The 24,943-nt window shown below is 36.2% G+C and overlaps 1 protein-coding gene across 1 annotated transcript; it reads right to left on the bottom strand.

The window, feature by feature from the left end:
• Positions 1 to 1,684: 1,684 nt before the first annotated feature.
• On the bottom strand, positions 1,685 to 23,007 carry LOC128215364 (furin-like). Its single transcript, XM_052922053.1, has 17 exons — positions 22,744 to 23,007; positions 21,109 to 21,210; positions 20,130 to 20,282; positions 17,230 to 17,349; positions 15,479 to 15,546; positions 14,696 to 14,781; positions 14,177 to 14,355; positions 12,040 to 12,249; positions 11,352 to 11,452; positions 10,077 to 10,183; positions 9,428 to 9,542; positions 6,576 to 6,697; positions 5,172 to 5,246; positions 4,211 to 4,345; positions 3,376 to 3,471; positions 2,801 to 2,950; positions 1,685 to 1,722 (listed from the first exon to the last, which is right to left on the bottom strand). Exons 1-17 carry the CDS (start codon positions 23,005 to 23,007, stop codon positions 1,685 to 1,687), a joined length of 2,121 nt encoding a protein of 706 aa, XP_052778013.1.
• Between the last annotated feature and the right edge of the window lie 1,936 nt (positions 23,008 to 24,943).

Below are 24,943 nucleotides of genomic sequence, written 5' to 3'. Positions count from 1 at the left end.
AATGATTCCGGGAACATTACACATGTTCGGGGAAGAAGAAAACAGGGTTATAAACCATACCTTGCACGACTGATATTCTCAGTGGATCTGAACACTATTGATAGGAAAGAACGCATAGTAAATAAAGGTACATGTATTAACCTGGGATTGAAGATACGTTTTTTAAAATCACACAGTATCATGATGGCGTCAATAAACAACACGGTTAAAATTTCATTTTTATTTATAAAGTAACAAAATCTCAAACAGTGTATATTTGAAATGCATCTTCTTAAAGAACAAAGGCGTCCTTCTTAAACAACAAATGCGTCCTTCTTAAACAACAAAGGCGTCCTTCTTAAACAACAAAGGCGTCCTTCTTACTTAAACAACAAAGGCGTCCTTCTTAAACAACAAAGGCGTCCTTCTTACTTAAACAACAAAGACGTCCTTCTTAAACAACAAAGGCGTCCTTCTTACTTAAACAACAAAGGCGTCCTTCTTGCTTAAACAACAAAGTCGTCCTTCTTACTTAAACAACAAAGGCGTCCTTCTTAAACAACAAAGGCGTCCTTCTTACTTAAACAACAAAGGCGTCCTTCTTAAACAACAATGGCGTCCTTCTTACTTAAACAACAAAGGCGTCCTTCTTAAACAACAAAGGCGTCCTTCTTGCTTAAACAACAAAGTCGTCCTTCTTACTTAAACAACAAAGTCGTCCTTCTTAAACAACAAAGGCGTTCTTCTTACTTAAACAACAAAGGCGTCCTTCTTACTTAAAGAACAAAGGCGTCCTTCTTACTTAAACAACAAAGGCGTCCTTCTTACTTAAAGAACAAAGGCGTCCTTCTTACTTAAACAACAAAGGCGTCCTTCTTACTTAAACAACAAAGGCGTCCTTCTTACTTAAACAACAAAGGCGTCCTTCTTACTTAAACAACAAAGGCGTCCTTCTTACTTAAACAACAAAGGCGTCCTTCTTAAACAACAAAAGCGTCCTTCTTACTTAAACAACAAAGGCGTCCTTCTTACTTAAACAACAAAGGCGTTCTTCTTACTTAAACAACAAAGGCGTCCTTCTTACTTAAACAACAAAGGCGTCCTTCTTACTTAAACAACAAAGGCGTCCTTCTTAAACAACAAAGGCGTCCTTCTTACTTACGTTTAAGAAGGAAATATCACAGTATTAAAATTGGACGGAAGTTCAATATCATTTGAGCAACGGTTGGCACATTTTAATCCCTTTGGCATTTAGACAGAAACACTTTCAATCATTACCATTACACGGAGGATAGCAACGCATCAGCGATAATAATTATCGTTATAATTAAACGGAAATTTCAACGCATCGGTCACCAAATTTATATCGTTCCAAAATGGCGTCTATTTTCCGATTCCGATGAATATTCTGATGAATAATTGAAACTTTTAAACATGTTAACATATTATCGACGTGATATATACGTTACGGGGTTAGGGGTGACCTGATATGGGATATACGGGGCGCAGGAAACCATATTCGGTATGGTTTTCTTTGCCCCGTAAATCCCATATCGGGTCACCTACTAACGCCGTAACTTATAATACTGCAACAAACTGCAACATACTTATCACAACATAATATAAACACAATACGCTTTAATAACAGTAAAATAAATGTATAGCACATGTAACGTGTCTTGTTCCGGTTCTTGCTGCCAACATACTAGCTGTAAGCGGGGTTTGTGTAAGCGTTCGTGTCTGCTGAGGAAAAGAAACATAACATTAACATATTTTTTCTTTAACTTTCTGAATTGTAAACTACATCTAACATTGAAGTACGATTATTTAATCCTTTTTTATTATTATTCTACTAATGAAAATACACACTCATAGACATGCATGCATGTTATAAATGTATTGCAAAGTAACACTTTTATTTATTTGTTTTATACAAATACAAATAAAAGATTTTGTTCTCTCAGTGATAAGTTAGCATTTATATAAACGCCCTTCAATAAAAGCATTGCAATACCAAAAAAAATGGTACGTTACAATTTCAAATTCGATACATTATCCACTGGGTAAAAACAATTTGTTTATTTATAGCTATTGCTAGTGGGTATATCAAACAAACAATCAATAATTATTTTGGTAACGGGACTGGCTAATGTCTTTGGATCAACAAGTCAAGAAAATTAGAAAACCGACGCCTTCTCCGCTAGGGCACCGGGACTTATGCAAATATGTTGGATATTTTAACATTTTAACAATACATTGATAACATCATGTGCACATGTCAATCAACCAATCACGCAACAACAACGCCGTAAGTGACCATAAGCGTTATAAACGCTAATGAAATTGTGGTCATCAAAGACAATATTTGAGCAAATATAATCATTTGCTGAAGGGTTCCAGCTTTTGGTATCTTACTTTTAACAGTCTCAATGATTTGCCACACTTGATTTCGTCAAACCAAAACAAGTGCATTTTACAAAAACATGAGCGAGTTACACCTTTAATATAATGATCAAAGCTAAAGATTTAACCACTTGCATATATGTGCCGTAATCTGCGAAATCCAGGCAACAGGCGGAATGACATACCGCAAGAAATCCACTTCTTTTAACAGCGTAACATTGGCTTTTTTAGATGTCTTGTCTGTAGATAACTTGCAGTGAAAATAAATCCACTGTCACGCTTAAAAAGCCAGCTCGTTGACGAAGGATGATTTCTTGCGTTAAGTTACTTTAACTTGTGGCCGAGTTTTCACAGATTGCGTCACATATGCTATTGAATGGCAATAAGTTTGGCTTAAAAAACTGCTTATTGAACTAACCTGGAGGAACTGAAAATTCTGGCGCCACTGAGGCAGACGCTTTGGCGGCCTTGACCTTCATGTAGACGGCTATCGATATGACAACGACGATGATAACAACAGCAACAACGCCTAAGACTATCCCTACTATCAGCAATGTATTGTCATCTTCTGCAAGAAAAGAAAGGGGCTTACTTCAGGTGTAGAGAATTGATAGTTTCGACTGTTTTAGTTGTTAACTGGCTATCTTATGGCTAAACCAGGCACACCAAGAGAACGGTCATTTTCCCCAGTCGAAATTGTTGAGGAAAGCAAAATCGATAGACATATAATGAATCGATATGATATATCATTAACGTAATATTGCCGCACTACTTATTCATGAGCTAAAGATGGATACCAGTATGCAGCATAATGTCAACCATTTACGGTTTTGGAAAGCCTAAACTAAGAACTTATTGTCCATATTCAAAACTAAACTAGAATACAAATCTAATAAATTGTCTATAGTTAAATACGTTTCCTATTAATACTTTTGATTTTAGTGTTAAGATCAACAGTTTTAAACATGTATCATATAAATCGAACGTAAATACCTGACGTCTCCCCACACCTGCCCTCCACACATTCTAGGTCACCGGAAAAGGAGCGGCACGGGGTGCTGTCGTCACAGTAGCCGTTAAGCCGTCCGTCTATCAAGATATAGGCGTATGATATTTACATCAAAATTTTGTAAAATTCATTTTAGTAAATAAAAGTATAATTATGTTTTAAAGCTGCACTCTCACAGATGTACCTTTTTTACAACTTTTTTTTTATTTTTTGTCTTCGAAAGAGCATTTTTGCGTAAATATCTGCAAACCAATGCTATAAGATTGCTGACAAAAAAATCAGATCGCAGATTCTCATATTTCCGTTCGAAAATTAATGTTTTATGGCTTAAACCGTTACTAACGGTTTAAGAAAAATGCATAAAACATCAATATTTGAACTTAAATATCCATGCATTTTCGCAAAAATAGGCTCGTTTCAAGACAAAACAATTAAAAAGTTGTCAAAAGGTTCAATCTGTGAGAGAACAGCAATAAACCTCTCATTCATATTATTGTTGTCTATTGAACACTGATAATGTGCTGTAATGTATCAGATGCTGAAACTCGTTTTACGATAGTATGACATGGTATGATATTGCACAGAAAAAAATATCACTTCAAACCAATTTGATTAAAACCCAAGATATCCAGATATACGTTCTGCTTAAAGATCTCACGACGAACCATAGAGAGTCACATTCTGACGACCTGTCCGTCAGCCAATCAGAGTCTTTCTTTTGAATTGTTGACATCTGGGTGTTAGATAGCATAAACAGCTCTGAAGAAGACATGAAGACATAAAGAGCGAAAAGAAATTGTGAACAATTTTAGAAATTACCTTGGTAACAATATGAGCTGTAAATATGGTAGCCTGTCGAGCAGCTAACGCAGACGTTGTCCGGATTTGAGCACGCAGCTTTCGAGTAACCGGAACAGGATACAGTGCCATTACATGCGCCACCTAGCGACCCGGCTGAAAATTAAGGGAGCAATAGTTTCAATAAAGACATTTTTAATTCAAATTGGTATTCAATGAATCTAAGAACGATGTAGCTAATCGGATTACTCAATATAAGTAACGGACCTTTAAAGTGAAGGAATTCAATGATGTATGACCATAAGAGTTAAGTCGATTATTTAATACAAGGCACCTATGTGTGTTAGGTCGATTTAAGAGACAGCGAAAATCTGACAAAATTATTAGGTACCGAGTAGCTAGCGCTTGTACCATTTCGTTAAAACACTGATGGTGTTTGAACCACATCTTAGTTGCTGTGTTTTTCATATTTCATAAGTCGAAAAATGAGCAGAACTCAACAAGGGGTCATTATGCACCAGTCAATTGTAACCACGCCCCCAGGTCCGGGGGTATATCGGGGATAGCCGGGGAAATGGGCCGTGTTTTTACCTTCCAGGTGGCCCCGCAGTGCCGGGTGAATGCGGTGGTTTTGTCCTCGCGCCAAAAACAGCGAGGAATCGGCCTAACCTATGGTCCCTGGGGTGCGAGGGCACTTGGCGGGGATTTTACCAGCAGTTCGTTCACGCAGGGTGGGGATTTTACCCGGGGTAATGGCTAAACCGAAAGTCAAAGTCCCCGCTATTCCCCGGACCTGGGAGGGGGCGAGGTTACAATTCTTGAGGCTAGTTTGCATGTTTAAATCATTTTGATTTGCTAATAGTATTTTTTAAATTAATATTGACCTATCAACAAACAGTTTTGGTAATATTTTACCAAACAAGAAGTTAACCAGTTATTTATAAGTGGCTACAGCACGCGATTAGCATTAATTAGGTCATACCACTTGGTGCTCCTGCGGTCGGGTCTGTGACGGTGCCGTACACAGTCAGCTGCCAGGAATACAGTTTCATGTTCCCTGAAATACGATTTCATACATACATATCATTTATTCAACATTAAATGTTACAATATTCATATCCATGAGACATAACATATGACATAAATCATGTACAAAACATCGTGAAGAGCAAATACATGGTCAATAGAGAAGTAGATTATTTAGTATAAAAAATTATCTTCACATTATTAAGTTTTCGATCGTAACAAAAATGCGTGAAACCAAAATTAACAAACACTTTGCACAGTTTCTTGCTATCTGATGATAAAAGTGTAATGAACTTTTGCTGTGTTGGCCATTGGCAAAATATGTGTTGAAGTATTCTTTGCAAGGTTGCTCGTTAATATGATCGTTTCATATGATTTATTTAATATGTTTTGCATTTTGGCTATAGATTATATGTCATTTAATGCTGAATAAACGTTATGTTATGTTATGTTATGTTATAAACAGATGTTAAAAGGAAGTAAAAAAATGATCATTCACTGTAACAGTGTGTGTATACCACGTGATAAATTACGTCATATATGCTACACCAGAAGGCAACATTTTGCTTAAAATGAAGACTTAAATCAAATATATTTTTTCTTTTACAAAACCATTTTAATTGAAACAAGAATGCACTTTAAGAGCCCCGCCTTCGTTTTATTACCGGAGTTTGATAACGTCATAAGGTGTGTATACCACGTGATATATTGCGTCATAAATGCTACGTCGGAAGGCAATATTTTGCTTCGGATTATGACTTTAAACAAAGATAACTTCACTATCTCTTCATCTTTTCAAATGAAATATAGCGCAGTCTACACCGCTTACGGAGGCCCGCCTTCGGTCTTTTACCAGAGTTTGATTGAGAGTTTAGTTTTCTTAAACACTTCGACAAACCTTTTCACAATACGGCCTTTTGACGGAGCACTGTCAAAACAATATTTTGGAAAAAGGTTTGTCGAAGTGTTTGACGAAACTAATCGCCTTATCAAACCTCTGTAAGCGGCATAGACTGCCCTTTGTTTTATTTAAATTGGTGTAGGTAATAAAAAGTTGTCTTTGATTTAAATCTTTATTTTAGGAAAAATGTTGCCTTCCGACGTAGCATTTAGGACGTAATTTATCACATGGTATACACACACTGTTCCCTATTTGTTTGGAAATGAAATCGAAACCCTAGTTAAAAAGTAAAAATTCCATTATCTTAATATCATTAAAACGAACAGAAACTAAAATAGCAATTTGCAAACAAAGACTGACAACAAAGTAGCAATTGGCAACTTTCTTTAAGATATAGACATGTCCTAAACCGATTTCCATACTCTTCGGATTACTTTATTATAAGGCTTGCAGACTTACAACCAGCGTTATATGTGGCGTTAAGGGCTAAAGTCCAGTCCCCTACCGGATCTTCCCCCCACAGGTGGACGGTCATAAACTGGTGGTTCGTCTCCTCCTCCGCATAGTCCCAGTACCGCGCGCTAAAAAATACATGATTAAAATTTTATGACTTTTGTATACTTGCGTAACTGACATTGGGTATATTCCAACTTTGTTAACAGTAACAACCTGTCATTAACGTCATCGTTGTTAACTTTCAAATCTTTGTTATTCTTGAAGTATAATGGTTACAATTGTGTTCTGCACAATTTCTAACACGATTTGAGACAATAACCGTTGTTTATATTCAAGTAAAATGTCACAGTTTCAAATAATTCACGCTTAAAAGTTAACTACAGTCGAACCCCGTTGGCTCGCTTGGCTCGATTGTCTCGTTGGCTCGAACTGGATGTATCGGACCGATTATTTACTATTGAATGTATGAATTCACGCTTGGCTCGACTTTTCCGAGGCTCGAGGTATTTTCGCCAGCCACTGTGAGATCGAGTCAAAGGGGTTCGATTGTATAATGTAGTCAATCACTTGTGTACTCTTTGAAACGGAAATTGCAGAAAAAAATACACTTAAAGTATAAAACTATATTCGGTTTTTGTGGGGTGTGAACCCACGCTGGTACAGTCAAGGACAAATTAGAAAACTGACAACAAAACATCACGCCCACAAGGACTCATAAACAAACATATGGATAAATTAACTTTTAAGACTTTTGTTGAGCCGATTTACTAACGCTATACAAATCGTGGACTTCAAAAACAGTATTTGAATATATGTCAAACTTTTTCGAAGGGTTCCAGCCTTCAGTATCTTAATTATAACACCCCAAATGAATTGTCACACTGCATTTCGTCATACAGATAGTGCATTTTACATACACATGAGCGCAACCCCTTTTAAACCAGACTAAAATACATTTTTCAGTTTAATACTCTCAATGAGAAGAATTCAAACGCATTTCAATAAGAGTTTCGTGATTTGGTATATATGTCCGAATTGTCATGGTTATTATGTGTACTAAATTTCAAGTGAATATCTTGCATAGACGCCGACATATAATGACATTTTGACAATGCCAAAATGAAAATGAGAGAGAGAGAGAGAGCAGCTATTAAAATCAAAGCGCTTTAAGCGTTGAAAGGCTGTAGACGCGACATGCGGGATTTTACTTGTTTTCCATTCAGTTCAAAGGCAATAACGATCGAACCCGATTTTTTATCTTGAGTGTCGCCAGACTGTAGCTGATGAGTGCCTGTCATTACCTAAGAGTAGGTAAAGTGAATATTTTTATACAATTAGCTAGTTTTGTAATATAAACTGATAAATCATTGCAAGTTTATTGTTTGTGTAAGTTAATCAAACTAAACCCGATTTTGGCTAAGAAGTTTTGACTATTTGAAGTTCGTTATTTAAGGCAGAGTATTTTAGTCAACACATTTCCATCTACATTTCTGTGAATTATCTATAACTATCTATTCCTTCGATTCCTCACTAAAATTTGTTAAAGATATTAACTTTGCAATCTTAAAACGTGGACTTTTAAATCGCACTATTTCAATACGCATTACATTATTCGTCCGATTTTGTAACCAAGGGGCATTAATTCTTTTAAGATGTCATGTCAAGAAGTAGAACTGACGGTAATAAAACGGTACTGATTATAAATAAGTGGTCAATATCATATTTTGATTCTCAAGTTTGCCAAAATATTTAATTCAGTAAATCAGCAGCTAGTCGTTATCGATTTAATCAGTGAAGCGGTAAAAATAAACAGTGGCTGTACCCAGTTATCGGGTAGTTTAAATAGTATAATGTAGACCAATAAAATCTTAAAGATGTAAATCTTTGACCATTAATGAAAGGCACAGCAAAAACCAAGCTGCAGGTGCACCTGAATAAAGTCACCTCCGTCCCTCCCGGAGAGTAAAGTCCCAATTGTACATTCCCGCGCCATTCCGGTGTGTAGCGAACCTTCACGGTCACGTGTTCAATGTAGGCCACCTGGCACGCCGTCATCGAGAGCTGTGTCTGTAATAGCTTCCGTGTCAGACCTGGAAACGATTAGTGGTAAACGAAACATGTTAATATACTTATACAGTCGAACCCCGTTGGCTCAAAATCGCTTGGCTCGATTTCCTTCGTTGCCTCGAACTGGATGTAAAGGACCGATGTTTTTCTGCTGAAAGAAAGCATTCACGCATAGCTCGTATTTCCTGAGGCTTGAGGTATATTCGCCGGTCCCTGGGAGTTCGAGCCAACGGGGTTCGACTGTTTAAGAAAAAAAAAATGGAAATATTGAAATATAACCCACATTTCTATCTACCATCACAACCGCGATGATAACATTTCGATTCGGACCAGGGATGGTATTCAATATACAACTTAAGTCAATCTTACGGTCATACATCAGTGATTGCATTCACTGTATGGGCCCGCTATTTATAACATGTACTCCGATTAGCTACATCGTTCTGATATCCAAGTAAGACTAATATTGAATAACACCCCTTGTAGTTAACTGTTTCGTCTTAAACAGCTATGGGTGAAATGGGCTTTCATGACATGTGTAAAATATTTACAATGAGATCTTACTAAAAATATTATCATTTATCAAAATTGTTTCATTTTATATATTACAAAGATTTATATAGATTTATAAATGAAATAAAAATAATATTTCACTACTTTAAACAGTGAAGCAACAATTTGATATTTTTTTACATTTCAAATTGTAGCCCAATCCCCTTTAAGCCATGGTAGAAGCGTAGTAATATTTGGGTACGATTTTGTCCGTACCTTAATTAATTTGTCCGTACCCTGTATTAGTGGAAAACTCGTAACAGGAGAGAACGTCAGGCACAGTCAGCCATGAGGGTGCTGCGTCCACCATAGCCTCCGCATCCAGCAGTCCGAAACCAAAATAATAACTCACTGAAGCATGACGATTAAATAAGTTTGACATGTGAACATGTTGCTATATATAGTTGAAGTATTGGTTGAGTGAAAAAGTGGTGGATCCGTGACGACATCGGCGATTAAAACTGTATGTGACAGACGCCTACGAAGCGAAGGGATACAAAAAATATATACAAATTATGTCTTTCTTTTTCTATGACACTTGTTAAATAAAAACGATCTTACACTAAAACGAATACATAATTATCCTCTATTTCATTTTTGTCGAATGTCTGAATGGAATTTGCCTAAAGACAACGTTTACGGCCATTTGACAACAGCTTTACACGACGTTTTTTAGATGGATATTTATGATAAATTGACATCAGCAGTATATGAATGAACCTTAGCGCGTAGAAAGATGCTTTCGCGAGTACACAGACCTTACCTTATATGGATACTTAAATCAGTCATTTTACAGCAAAGTTAGTATTAAAAGACGCGTTTTCGAGTAAACCACGTAACATTGGTACTCAACATTAATGGTCAATTGATACGAGCTTTACTTACCTTCTTTTCCAGCAGCATTAGTGTAGACGGAAGCGTTCGAGTGTAACCCGGTATTATTGGCCGTTTCTACAATCAAGTGATGCATATCTCGCCATGTTAGGTCCGGACTGAAAAAAAAACAAGAGTGGATTATTTTTCGACTTGCACATAAATACATGGCCATGCTGAGGAAAATGACCAATCTTTAAATACTAAGGCGTTAGAGTATGAACGTCAATATATTTTTGCAAAATCTGATGTATAAATTGATTGGCAATGTAAAGGATATATGTTCTTCCATCTAACCAGCAATTCTACTGGGTACGAGTAGTCCATTTAACAAACTTATTTTCAGAAGGGAAAACTGCATTGATTTAATTATTTATTGTATCTGGGTTCTCTCCCCTGTACTAGATTGTTCTTCGTTATATATAGAATTAGTATGTAATATAGTTCCAATTAGGTTTAAGTCAGAACTGCCAGAAGTTTTCCAGTTCATTGGAGATTTCCCTTCCATATCCGTATTTTAAAGTTTGTAAATTGTTAATATATCCAAATCATCACACATTCTTACTTCTGAATAGACATGAAACTAGTTTGAAAAACCAACAACTATTCCAGGTATGTTTTAAAAAAACTGATTTGTATTGAATTCTGGAACTCTCGAGTATGATTTTAAAATTCAAATGGACTCTGTTGTATTTTCTGGTCTATTACAAAAGTCTTGAGCCAAAACTCAAGTTTAACCATAGGTTAACATTTTGTGTGTTTTAATATAATGTTTATGTTTTATTGTTTATTTGGTATTCTCTGATTACTGCATTTGCCAGACATTGTCCCATAGTAGCACGTGTCATAAACTGCATGACGTAGGTATCACGAGATCGGAGCATAGTGAAAATGCAGATGTATTATATATAATAATAAAAAAACTATTACTAATGCACCAGTCAATTGTAACCAAGGCCCCCTCAGGTCCGGCAAAATAGTGGGGACTTTGACTTTCGGTCCAGCCAAGCCCGGGTAAGAACCCCGCCCTGCGAGGACGATTTATTGGTTAAATCTCCGCCAAATGCCCCCGCTCCCAGGGACCCTAGGTAAGGCCCATTCCCGGCTGTTTTTTGCGCAAGACAAAACCACCGCATTCACCCGGCACTGGGGGCCACCTAGAAAGTAAAAACACGGCCAATTTCCCCGGGTATCCCCGATATACCCCCGGACCTGGGGGGCCGTGGCTGCAATTGACTTGTGCATAAATATATTGTTAAAAAACGTGCCAACTGTATACACGCATACTTTGCCTCGAGCGTCAACGCAAATATCCCGGCAGCCAGAGGGCAGGCGGCAGAAGTCCCGGAAAAATCACTCACGCAGTCGTCGTTGGGTCCCGTCGTATACTGAAGCACATTGTTTATGAATTAAAGATTTTGGGTCATTTCGTTGGGCCTCCCAACAGGGTTTTTATCTTTTATCTTTTTTTTCACTACTGAGCTTTTCCCTGTAGTTTTCTATGTATTTCGTTCTATGACTAAGCATATATTAACTGTAACAAACACTGTTTGACTTATTAATACTTTTAAATTCTTGTAACTGTTTTCCAAATTTTCTTTACTTAAAGTTTCACATAGATTTAGGAGAAAATCAAAACATTTTCTAGAACAATTTTCCGGAAGTTTTAGTGTATTCGATAACAAAGCAATCCTCAGGTGAAAAAGAACCAATTGGAGGTCAGCTCGAGGACGCGAGGGCCCGACCTTTTAGCTTTAGTTACATAATGTTTCGAGATGTAATTTTAGTTATGACTTTATTGTCTTCTTCATGATGTACAAAATATAGGAAGAAGAGGCCTAATGTCAAGATATCTTGTACAATGTGTTTTGCTTGGCTCGAATTTTCGTTCACTCAAATTTTTCTCGACGACTCCGTCGATTTCGAGCGAACGGGTTTCGACTGTATTTATGGCAAATTCTAAAACGTAACCTACTATGTCCGGGTAAGGATCGTCTCCGCTGTACGTTCCGGCCATGGCGGAAGTACACCACTCGGCGTAGTACGTGGGCGCCCCGGTCTGAGAGACTGCGTTAATACCGATCGTATAAATACTGCTCGCGTAACCGTCTGCGTTGCAATCGTCTTCGTTCTCCCCGCCATTTCCGGAAGCCCAAACATAAATGGCGCCCTTGCCTGACCGACCCTACAAAGATAACCGAGCGTCATGATAAGGGAGGTGAAGATTATAAGTTTCTTCCATGACCGAGAGTATAAGAGAGGTTCATCCCGATCCGAGCGTAGGTTGTTTTGCGGAAACGAGGTTTACCGAGTTTCCGCAAAACCTGCGCGAGGGTCGGGATGAACAAATCTTACACGAGCGGCTATGGTAGATGCTTTTTCTCCCACCTAAGTTAAACAAAATTAAGTAAAAACGTATTTCTTGCTGGAACTCTTTTGTGCTTAGTGATAATAATTGCGTACGGATATGCGATAATTCGTGGTTGTCATGGATATTCGCGCAGTGATTCAGAGTATGTAAATGGTCTGATCGGTCTTTAAATAGTTCTAAGAAGAGTGAAGCATTATTTCTTGAAAGGTGCGTGAAAACGGTTTTATGGTGACATTTGAAGCGAGAAATAATTAAATAGCGTTCTAAATATTGCCACAAGACAAGGTTTCCATGATGCGCTACAGACGACAGTCTTGAACAAGGGAGGTAATTAAAATGTGGTGACCATTAAAAGAAGTTCCTTACGGGCATTTTATTTTCGCCCGTGGGCAAGATAAGAATTTCTAGCAAGATTAAATTAATGGCTCTAATAATCTGAGGTGGGAGAATAGAAATTCTAGCATGGTTAAATGTTTGGATCTACTTATCTGAGGTGGGAGAAAAACGGCACCTTGCACATGTCAATGTAAAATTCCAAATACATATTACTTGCCCAAGACCACAGTTATCTGTCCGGATTTTACTACGCACAAAATAGTGCCTATGTTTGGGTCATGATTTTTGAATAAAATAGTGCATGTAATATTGTCTAGTTGAAAGGGCGTAGACGAATATAAAAATGAAGAGATGTATTGAATTCTAATGTCTGTTTCATAAAGTATGGATGTAAAAAAAGATTTTAAGTAGTGCAAGGGGTTGTTTATCGTAGCCGAAAGTGTAACAATAGATGACCGGTCTTGGTACTTCTTTTTTCTCTTTAACAGGGTGAGGAATCACGTGACATACAGGGGTCAAATATGTTTAATATAAAATATTTTCGATTTGCTCATAATTTAATTGTGCAATATTTGGCTAAAATTTCAACTTTACGGAATTTTGTAGAACGATGCAAATCTGAAATTTTGGCCAAGGATTGCATAATTAAAATACGAGCAAATCTTAAATATTTCACACGTGGTAGAAGCAGAGAGTAGCATAGTTTTTAAAAGGCTAAAAAATATCTTCATATAATTTTCGTCAAAAAAGTAATTTAGAAATTAACGTCACGTACTTGTATGTTTACATCGGTTGTGACCCGTGGTGACCTATGTGAGAACCCCTTTAAATCACGCGATATTCACCCTGCTACAGATAACTACACAAACGTTATCAGTGTATGTATACCACGTGATAAATTGCGTCATAAATGCTACGTCGGAAGGCAATATTTTGATTTGATAAAAGACTTTAAACAAAGATAACTTCACTATTTCTTCACCATTTTAAATGAATCATAGCGCAGTCTACTCCGCTTTAGGAGCCCTGCCTTCGGTCGTTTACCAGAATTTGATTGCGAGTTTAGTTTCTAAATACACTTCGACAAACTTTTTCATAACATGGCCTTCTTACGCAGCACTGTCAAAACATTATTTTGGAAACATGTTTGTCGAAGTGTTTAAGGAAACTAATGACCTCATAAAATGTCGGAAATAAAACAAATGCGGGGCTCTTTAAGCGGCATAGACTGCCCTTTGTTTCATTTAAAATGGTTTTGTTAATGAAAAGTTATGTTTGATTTAAGTCTTCATTTAAAACAAATTTTTGCCTTCCGACGTAGCATATATGACGTAAATTATCACGTGGTATACACACACTGCTTCTATTGGCTGCTGTTTTCTCTGTATTGTAATAGTTCACTTACATCAGTGACACCAGTTTTTAACGCCTCTTCTAAGACATCTGAAAGTGGCGAGATATCTTCTCCATCGTCTGACGGGCCCCAGCTGTTACTATAAATATCCACGTAGTCGAGTTTGTGGGTTAGGGCGAGCGCTTCCGTACTCGAGGTTGCCCCGATGTAAGAGTCAAGTAATCTTACGGCTTGAATTGAAAAATAAGTCATGAATGTTGATATTTCTTATGTTTTATATCCATAATTCATATAGGCAGACAGACGGACGGATGGACGAACGGATGGACGAGAAAGACAAAAAGACAAACAGAATATACAGCAGATAGACAGCATACAGACGGACAGACAGACAGACCGACCTCATTTGCAGGGTACAGAAAAGCTTGTTTTTTAATTAAAATATTTCCAAATTGTCATGTTAAGCGATGGTTTTTTTTCTCAAAATGTCATATTTCGCGATGCAAATTTTCCCAAAATGTTTAGGGTCTTTTTCCCAAAATGAACAGAAAAAGGCCTGCCGGTACCTACCTGCAATTTTAGCGTTATACGCTACGCCTATTACACACACCGAATTCTTCAAGGCTGCAGCCACGCCCGCGCAGTTTGTACCGTGTCTGGAAAATAAGAGAACAAATGTTCAATTTATATTAAAATCCAAAATGGACGCGTAAATACCGGCCCCCATGTGGGATTAAACATCTGTTTCTGGAATAGCCTCCCAGTTGCAATTTATCGCGCAAAAAATTAAGCGCATATGAAAATAAGAAAAGTTTAAATATAGTAGCAATATAAATCTTTAAGTTAAAGATGCACTCTTACTTCCAAATAAGATTTTACATAATTAATAATATTATTTTAATATTCCAAAAGAGGATGAATAAATGCCCCAAACAATGGTTCTTATAAAAGACACCAAATTTAATTTGAAAGAAATGAGCACAATACACGGGATTTCTATCTTATGAGACCATAGTAGACCACAGTAAATCTTTTAGCATTCACCAACCATTCAATATTTCTGCGCTTTCTTCTATTAAAAACATGGCTACAACCTTGTTACCAGTAAATTAATAATTGCCATAAATGCATTATTTATTAAGAAGTTAAAGGTTTGTGAGTCAAAATTTATGTTTGTTATACATGTGTATGTATTGATTTTGAAAGAGAAGGAAAAACGACTTAAAGAAAAACGTACCGAATAAGTTTGAATTCACTCAAAAGATTAGAACAAAGGAATCCGCACGAGCATAATGACAATTGGGCTATGAGATCCTAGAAAAAAACACGTATAAATTGAAACCGAGGTCTTACCCGTCCGATGCATCCACGTGGGCCGGATCCATAACGTCATAAGCGTAGTCGTAACTCAGGGACGCGTCCTGTAATATTAGGGAGGTAGAAAGTTTTACTGCATTGGTTGTAGACTACGACTTGACTCGTGCCACTCAAACATATTGGCTGGTAATACAGAGGTTGGGAAGCATTTCATATACAGACATTCGGAACAACTTGGCCATTTTCCAAAGAAAACAACCTCAGATGTATATGGACGGATTACAATGTCAGAAATATTTACATTCAACTACGCTCCAAGTAGATCGCGTAGTAATATCAATTTAACAGTATAACTTAATGACCTTACTCTTGGTAATCTTAATTATTTATGCAATAATTCAATTTATTGGCAACCAGTTTAAACTTAGATATACAGCATACATGTTAAAACACTGCAATTAATGAATACTATTATTCAAACATTTAATCCCTTCTTTTAGTGATAATACAATATACGAGGTTGTTCTCGATAAAAAAAATGGCCGAGGAGTTCCGAATACATATACCGGTAGGTGTAAGCTGCTTGTTGCGCACTACGTCATCAAGATATGTGCACATTCACTACACGTTCGGCAAAAACTGGTACGATATCTCGAAAAAAATGATTAATGCGATATAGGACCGATTGTTCAGAACTTAAACTTAACACCGCGATCAACAACATCGTTGTTAACTTTAAACTGTGAAATATTATCACAAGTACAGCTTTAACAATCGTCTCAAATCTTGGTAGGCATACATAAGGACTGGTATTCAATATTGGTCTTAACTGGATCTAATAACGATGTAGCTAATCGGATTGCATGTTGTTAATAACTGACCAATAGAGTGAAGGAAATCAATGATGTATGACCCTATTATTAAATAAAGTTGCATATTGAAGACCACCACAGAGCATAATTGTATCCGTAAAAACTTCCAGGGCAATGAATATTTGAAAGTAAACAACGTTAACGTTAACAAAATTGATACATTAGCGAAGTTCTGAATGATCGGTCCATTATTAATATGAGAGTATAATCCAGCCTTCTATAACATTTGTAGCAGCTGCACGTACAAATGCAAGTCCACGTCTTGGAGCCGTGTTTCGTAAACTCTTTTATATCGATGCCCTCCATATCACATTAAATTTTGAATATGATTTTTAGATGCATGTGGAAAGCAAACATCATAAGCAACGACACCAAAGTGCAAGCGGAACTCATCGGCCATTTTCCATAGAAAACAATCTCGGATGTATCAGTAGAAGTAGTTTGTAAACATTTAAATAATAGTATTAATAAATTGTATTGTTTTAAGGTTTTTATTTATTACTTACTCTGTATTGATTGCTGGTAAAGTGTGTTATTGCATTAATAATTAAGATTCCCATGAGTATAGTCATTACGTTTAACTGCTCAATTGAAATTACTACGCGTTCTTCTTGCAGCGTAGTTAAACGTAAAGATTTCTGACATTTTTAACCGCCAAACACATCCGAGGTTTGTGAAAAATGGCCGAGGTGTTCCGAATGCCAAAAGTGCACCCCCTGGGAGTCGAATCCTGGAACAACCCTGATAATGTTGACTACATATATAACATCACACGCACGCGCATGCGCCAATTAAAGCTGGCGAAAATGTCGACAAATGCTTCATCAAAGTGTTTTAAGAAATTGTTAAAACCAAACTTAAGTAGTATTTGAAAACTATAAAAGTACCGCTCCCCTAACGGTGAAGCCATATTACGTAGCTGAGATCCGAATGCGATGTATCTATGCCGTCATCCACAATGGCGATAGTGACGTCATTTCCGGTATATCCTTTGTCCCAGCTCTCGTACACGTACATGCTCGGTGTCTGGCCGTTCTGTGTAAAATGTGGATTAAATATTAAGTATAAATATAATCAGTTGTTATTAAAATTGTTTTTTTAAAGAATCAGCATCAGTTTTCACCCTAAAACATTCCATTTTCAAATACTAAAATGTATTAATATGGTTTTAAATCTGACAGTCTTTGGTCAAACAACGACACAAACATTTTTAAACAAACTTAAACGCGTTATTTCGTATATGTTTAGCTCTTTATCCAATCGAAACACTTGTTTTGATGTTGCTCATCTTTCCAACCAATCAAAATGCGTAATTTCTATATCGAAACATTTATTTTAAACAGGCAAACGACCATCTGCGGTATCATTGTTTTGAGGTAAATAAAAAATAATGGTTACACGCAGAAGCTCAATCATGTTGTTAAAGGTAACAACACAACCATGCATTTGTTACTTCTAGCAAAACTTTTGAAACAGGTTTCCAAACCGCCGAAACCATTGAAACCCAAACTGTCTTTCTCTACAACTTCTACTGTATCATGTTTTTTTTCCACTTAAACAATGCAATATACATTATATATTACTCTTATTGTTGTTTTTATTCGCTCATAAAACACCTTTGCTTGGTATAGAATGTGACGTTTCGGGAGAGGGCCGTAACTGATGCTGGCATAACTCGTGGCCCAATCCCTTTGCATGCTTGATTTTATAATGTCGGTCTAAATACTGTGTTGAATTTGTATTGATATTGACGTTGTCAAATATGTTCTCATACCATAAAATATAATTAAATTAAACCAAACTGAAACTAGTTTGGTATAAACAAAACACGTTAAGAGCTTTACTGATTAGTTTAGGCGAAAACTTCAATACGATTGGTGACGACATATTTTGTACGCTCGTTGATTAATTTTAAATAAATGGAATACTCTATTGGTCAGTAATTAATAATAAGTAATCCGTTTAGCTATATCTTTCTTAAATCCAATTAAGACCAATATTGAATATCAGCCTAGGGTTCTGCATTAAAGCTGCACTCTCACAGATTTGCCGTTTTTACAACATTTTGCTCATCGAATGAGCAAAATGCTTGCGTAAATGTCTGCAAACCAGTGGTAAAAGACTGCTGTCAAAATGTTAGATCGCAGATTTTCATATTTCAGTTCAAAAACTAATCTTTTATGGCTTATGGCGTTACTAACGGTTTAAGAAAAATGCATAAAACATCAATTTTTGAACTTTAAAAGAGAAGTCTGTGATTATTTTTGTCAGCAGTCTTATATGAATGGTGTACATGCATTTTCACACAAATTGGCTCGTTCCATGACAAAAAAAAATTAAAAAAGTTGTCAAAACATTCAATGTGTGAGAGTGCAGCTTTAAAGGGACAGGGTGCCAAGGGTGAAAATAGCACATTGTATCGGGCTGTGAGAACTTGAACATTCTGAATCTTACACAAAGTGTTAGCAATTATGTTTAATTGAAATAATATAAGGTTTCAACTGCCAAATATGTTATGTATGAATTTATATTCATATTCAGTTCTAATCAATTTTCTTTTATTCTATGAACGAAGAAGGGTGATACACAACAAGTATAGGGCGAATCACCAGGGGCGGATCCAGGAGTTGACGATAGAGGGGCCGTAAACCTCTTACTTTCGTTGGCAGGGGGAGAAGGGGGTACTCATTTCTAGTCCTAAATTGTGCATTTCAGGCGTGTTTTATTAATTAACATACATTGAAATAAAACTTGGACGATTTTAGAAGCCTAGTTTAAGGACTTTTCGGCATGATAATCACCTGCTGTGCATCTCCTTTTAATTTCACTGGTGTCACAGTAGGTGCCAATTTCTTGTGTATTCGTTTATTGGCTTAGGGCCATTTAGGGTCAATTCCTATAATTAAACTTCTAAAACTGCACAGCAGGATACTCAGATCGGAGATCTGATAAGAGGGATCAAGGCAAGTAGATTAATATCAATAAATTGTTTGTTTTTTGTTGTTGTTGTTTTTTTTTGTGATTTTTTTTTTTTGGGGGGGGGGGGTCGCTTATAAAAGGCTTAAACTAGGCCTGTAAGGAGAGGCGCCAGTAAGTACTCTTCCATAACTATTTAGCTAAAGCCATAAAATTAATCACTGGAGTAGATAAATGCCTTTCTTTGTTAGTTTTTTTCTCTCACCTCAGATAAGTAGATCCAAAAATTTAACCATGCTATAAATTCTTATCTTAACAACGGGCAAAGATAAAACACCCGTATGGAACTCCTTTTTAATAGTAATCACATTGTTATTACATCCCTTGTAGAAGACATTCGTCTGAAGCATCATGGAAACCTTATCTTGTGGCAATATTTAGAATGCTTATTAATTATTTCTCGCTTCAAATGTCACCATGAAACAGGTTTCACACTCCTTTTAAGAAATAATGCTTCAGAACTATTTAAAGACCGATTTGACTTTTAACATAATCTGAATCACTGCGCGCATATCCATGACAACCACGAATGATCACATATCCATACGCATTTATTTTTATTATGCACAAAAGTGTTCCTGACCAGTAAAAAGTCCATTTTTACTTAATTTTGTTAACTGAGATGGGAGAAAAAGCATCTTCCATAGCCGCTCGTGTTAGATAGGTTCATCCCAACCCTCGCGCATGGTGTTTGGCGGAAACTCGGTAAACCTCGTTTCCGCAAAACACCCTACGCTCTGGTCGGGATAACCCTATATTACACTCTCGGTCATGGAAGATACTTATATTTTTCATGATCAAATTGATAAAATTAAAAAACACTCAAATCTTTGACTCACAAAGTTCCATTGATTCGACCATTCTGGGTCGTTAATGGTTATCGACCTCTTGTTCCTGACCCTTGACCGGTTGTCATTGCTCTCTGTCCTCTTCCTGTTGACCTTTGACCTCTTTTGCATAAATCTAACCTCTTCTTGTTCAATACTGATCAGCTGAAAAAAACAAGGCGGTAATTTTTGAAAAATCATTACGGTCGAACCTCCTTGGCTCGATTTCGCTTGGTTTAATTTCGTCGTTGGCTTGCACTGGATGTTAAATACCGATTTCTTTATACTAAATTTAAGCATTCCCGCTTTACTCGTACTCCCCGAGGCTCGAGGTATTTTCGCCGGTCCCTGGGAGTTCGAGCCAACCGGGTTTGACTGCATATGAAAAACAACTCAACTTACCAAGGTAACCCATTTTAAGATCCGTATAGAGAATACAAGTAGTAATTAAATATTGCAAAGCGATTCTTAGTCGAATCTACTTCTAGCTGTTAATTTAAAGGTCGTCGGTCATGTTTTTTGTTGTAAAATACACTTTATTTGTATGACGAAATAAAGTATTGCAAATCATTCGAAGAGTTAAACTAAGATATCAAAATCTGGACCCCTTCAGCAAGTGTTGATATTTGTTAAAATATCGTATTTGAAGACCACCATTTTCATTAGCGTAAACAACGCAGTTTTGCACTTAATTACGACTTTGTTGTTGCGTGATTGGTTGATTGGCATTATCACGTGACGTTATCAATGTATTGTTAAGCGCAAAGAATATCCATCACACCAACGTCGACTACCTAGTTTTTTTCTTGACTTTACAGCACCCCACTATAACCAAAATACATCTTTTTTATGCTATAACTGCTGTTGTTTTTTTCTGCAGATCCGATATTATCGAGTAAAATAATGAAAAAATAAGTGGTTTAAGATGCATAACCGGGAAAATTAATTTTAGATCCTAAAACATGAGCGATAGCCTTAAATGTGTGCTTACCTTCTTATGTTTTCTTTTCAATTCTTTGATATCTATCTCTATAGGAGTGGAAGACTGGTCCGGAATGTTCGGGATTTTAAACTCGTAGTAATGCTTAATGACCTGAAGAAGAACACAAGTTAATTAGTTAATCAAACCATGGAATGTTTTGTCCGTTTGTCCGGCTACCGGCTGTTTTCGCTTATATAATAAAACATATAGTAAAACAACAATATGGCTTACATGTATTTTGTATTCGGTTGATAACTTTGAAACTTATCACTAAATTTGAATAATACTTCCTTGAATGATGCATTGTCTAAGTTACGTAAACTTATTAACATTTAATCAAGCTTCCCATTATTTAACCAATTAAGGATATATTTTGTTAAGACCCTTTAATGACGATTACATAACCGATAATTAATCGAAATAGAGGACCGATTATTTTCTATGACCGATGACAAATTTAGGGATTAATGTATGAACGCAAGTCTGAATAATTCAATCGTATTGTAGTCCTTAAGCGCATTAAGTCCAGTTGGCCATCACAATGACACTGTGTTTATACATGCGTTACTGTATACAATAATAATTCAATATGGTAAGTATTAAGCGCAATTATTTCTCTTGAATCGATGTAGTATTATTACGTCATAAGTGCTTGAACATACATGTATGTTTTTACTTATATATATATTTACTTATAGACATTAAAGTCCCATTTCTATTGTCCTATCACGGGTAATATAGTTATACATGTACAGGTACAACAATGGTCCATGTGTACATGTACATATTCGACCTCACTTATTATTATATTTATGTTTATGTATATGTATGTTATGCTATGTTTTCTCTTTTTCAAAGGAGGAAAAAAGAATCTTTAAAAAATGATTTCCCAAATTTCCCAAATAAAGGCAACGTATAATTCACCAACGTTTTTTATCTCAATGTTCCTCCTCCAATTTACTGCGCTTGAAATATAAAACGTCGCTATTTAGCGCGGTCATTTTATACTTTTATATTTTTAATTTATAATTCAACGTAGTGTCACAATTTTCGGACAGTTATTACAATGGGGAACGATTTCTCATGACTTAGTTAAGTTGTTAAAAATACTGTTGTTAACTTTGGAGCGTGCAATATTTTACGATGTGCTTATATATTTCAATATAAACAAGTGCAGCTGAAACACTTGTTTCAAAGGTGTGAGAAACAAAGCAGATCACAAGTGTATCCGTTAAACTTCCAGTGCAGATGTTATTTTATGATATAGACAAGTATTTAAACCTTAATATTATTCGTGTTCACAATGACAGACATTTTAATCTGGAGCAGACATATTTCTAACTTAACAAGCTTTTCTTTCCGTAAAACATGTCTCAAAATGAGGTCATTGATGTTAGTATTATTACTAGCAGTGGTGGTGGTGGTGGTAGTGGTGGTGGTGGTGATGATTGGTAGAAGATGTAGTAGTAGTAGTAGTAGTAGTAGCAGTAGCAGTAGCAGTAGCAGTAGCAGTAGCAGTAGCAGTAGCAGTAGCAGCAGCAGCAGCAGCATGAACAACATCATTAACAGTTATGGTGTTATGGTAGAGCATCAACAGTAGTAATAATATGACCACTTCTCATCGTTTGTTGTAATATTACTCACAGGTCGAATAAACTGAAGTCCGATACTATCCCCAACCTCCGCCACGTCCTCCACTGTTCCCTCATAATGTAAGACCACCGTCCGCGAGTAGACCTTCGGGCGGCTAGAGCGGGCCCGCCGTGCATCTTTCTCCATTGCACGTGCTTCCTGGTCCCCCTTTTCGCGCCCGCGGGCTTCTGGTACAACATGTTCGCGTCCGCATTCCACCCAATTCGTGAAAATTAACGGCACCACTAAAATCACAACGGTTGCTAAAATCCTCATTTTAAAAAAAAAACTACTTTAAATAAAGATTATATCCGAAAAAACATTTTATCCATATTACTTGTGTTCACTTATTCGTGTGTATTAATTAATCAAATTTGAATCAAGCGCAACTTGACAACAGCATCGTTTGTTGTAGTTTGTTGACGCGAAACAAATACCAATAAACTACACTTGATAACTAGTTTTTCCATACGCGATAAAATTGACCACACCATAATCTTAATTCTTTGAAAGCCCATGAATAACATTGCTGACCACAAGATTAAACATGTACTAAAATCTGAAATAAACATGTTATAAATCGATTACCACGGTCTGCTGACAAGCCGCTATCTACCCGTAGAACAATCAGGCGTTCCAATAGAATCGTTAACTAAGATGGCATTTGTTCAGAGACAACAGCATCTATACACCATAAGATTTACGACCATTTCAGTATGGAAACATGAATTAATGAGCCAAAATTGATTTCAATGATGTAACACCAATTCTAAATTGTTCGAACATTAGCTTAAACCTTACCTCATTGCCATTTGATACTGGTGGGAATAAGTTCATTTACCCCAGTTTGGTATTAAAATAATATTTCTTTAGTTAAACAATCAGGACATATTGTGATCTAGGGTACGTGTTGTGGTCCACTGAAGTTTCTTTCAGATATTGCATGGACGACGATTGGAATACATAGGATAACATAAAGTTTAAGCATGATTGTATGTAGCTTATTGTCAATAACAAACTATTTTCAAACATACATGTATGTAAATGGTAAGTAGTTATGTTATAACATAAATAATGACACAAACCTAAAATGTAAACTCATAAGTTACTTTTTACATGATGTGGGTTGCCGAAATGTTCGAGCAGCTCTGACGCCCAATTAGCGAACGGGCAGTAGCGAATCCGTACTATTTAGTGGTTGCTGCTTCAATAAAATATCGAAAGAAATTCGTCGGATTAAAAGAGTATTGTACAAAAAGATAATCTCCAAACAAATATTCTTTATAAATTTCTTTTCACCAAAGGGTTTTTTAAACGGTAGGGTCGGCGCCTATTTTGTAGTTAGGGTCGGGCTACTCGAACCAAATGACTGATTTAGACACTCCCACAACGATTTCGGTAATGCATTCATTTTCTAAGCATTATTTTGCAGGACTAAATGAGATCGTATCTTGTTGCAATCGAATATTAATTGGAAACATAAATTATAAAGTGGCACTCTTATTCAAAATCAATGCATACATATATGTATAACAAACATAAATTTTGGGTGATAAACCTTCAACTACTTACTAAGTCATGCATTTATGGAACATATTGATTACTGATAACAAGTTTATAACCGTGTATTTAAACACTGAAAACGCATAAATATTAAATGATTAGTGAATGCTAAAAGATCTACTGTGATCATCTAAGGTCTCATAAGGTAGAAATACCATGTTTTCTGCACCTTTCTTTCAAATTAAACGCGGTATCCTTCATAAGAACCATTGATTTCGACATTTATTCATCCTTATGGGTAAATTACAACAATTTTATTAAATATGGAAACTCTTATTTGGGAGTTATAGTGCATCTTAACAGTTAGATGCTAAAAAAATCAATGGTAAACAGTTCATAGTTTATGCTACTATTTTGTTTCATAACGTGTGGAATTAATATATTTATTTTATCTTTATTTTCCCCATAAGTCTATGACAACTGAAATTTGTATACACCTTGGTTTATCTCGTTCTTACTAAAACGATGTTCCTCATTCAACTTCCGAACTAGACGGTATGGTAAATATGATATGTTTGTTGTTTTTTATATTCTTGAACACTTACTTTAAGATTCGGGTGGATTACTCAATTGTAAGTCCAAGTTTATAAGAATTAACCTCGTCTGTAAATGAAAATAACCGTCAAATTGCATATCCAGAATAAATCTT

Source organism: Mya arenaria, chromosome 13, assembly GCF_026914265.1.
Source record: "Mya arenaria isolate MELC-2E11 chromosome 13, ASM2691426v1".
In the NCBI taxonomy this organism is placed as follows: Eukaryota; Metazoa; Mollusca; class Bivalvia; order Myida; family Myidae; genus Mya; species Mya arenaria.
The sequence above is the reverse complement of the archived record's forward strand: the minus strand, read 5'-3'. Positions and strand labels throughout refer to the sequence as shown.

Excerpts from the sequence above, each read along its gene's own strand:
- LOC128215364 (XM_052922053.1), bottom strand. The coding sequence starts at position 23,007 with ATGAGGATTTTAGCAACCGTTGTGATTTTAGTGGTGCCGTTAATTTTC. Across the intron at positions 14,356-14,695 it reads GTATAACGCTAAAATTGCAG|CCGTAAGATTACTTGACTCT; the intron begins GTAGGTACCGGC and ends TTTCAATTCAAG. Across the intron at positions 5,247-6,575 it reads CGCCACATATAACGCTGGTT|GGAACATGAAACTGTATTCC; the intron begins GTAAGTCTGCAA and ends ATCGTATTTCAG.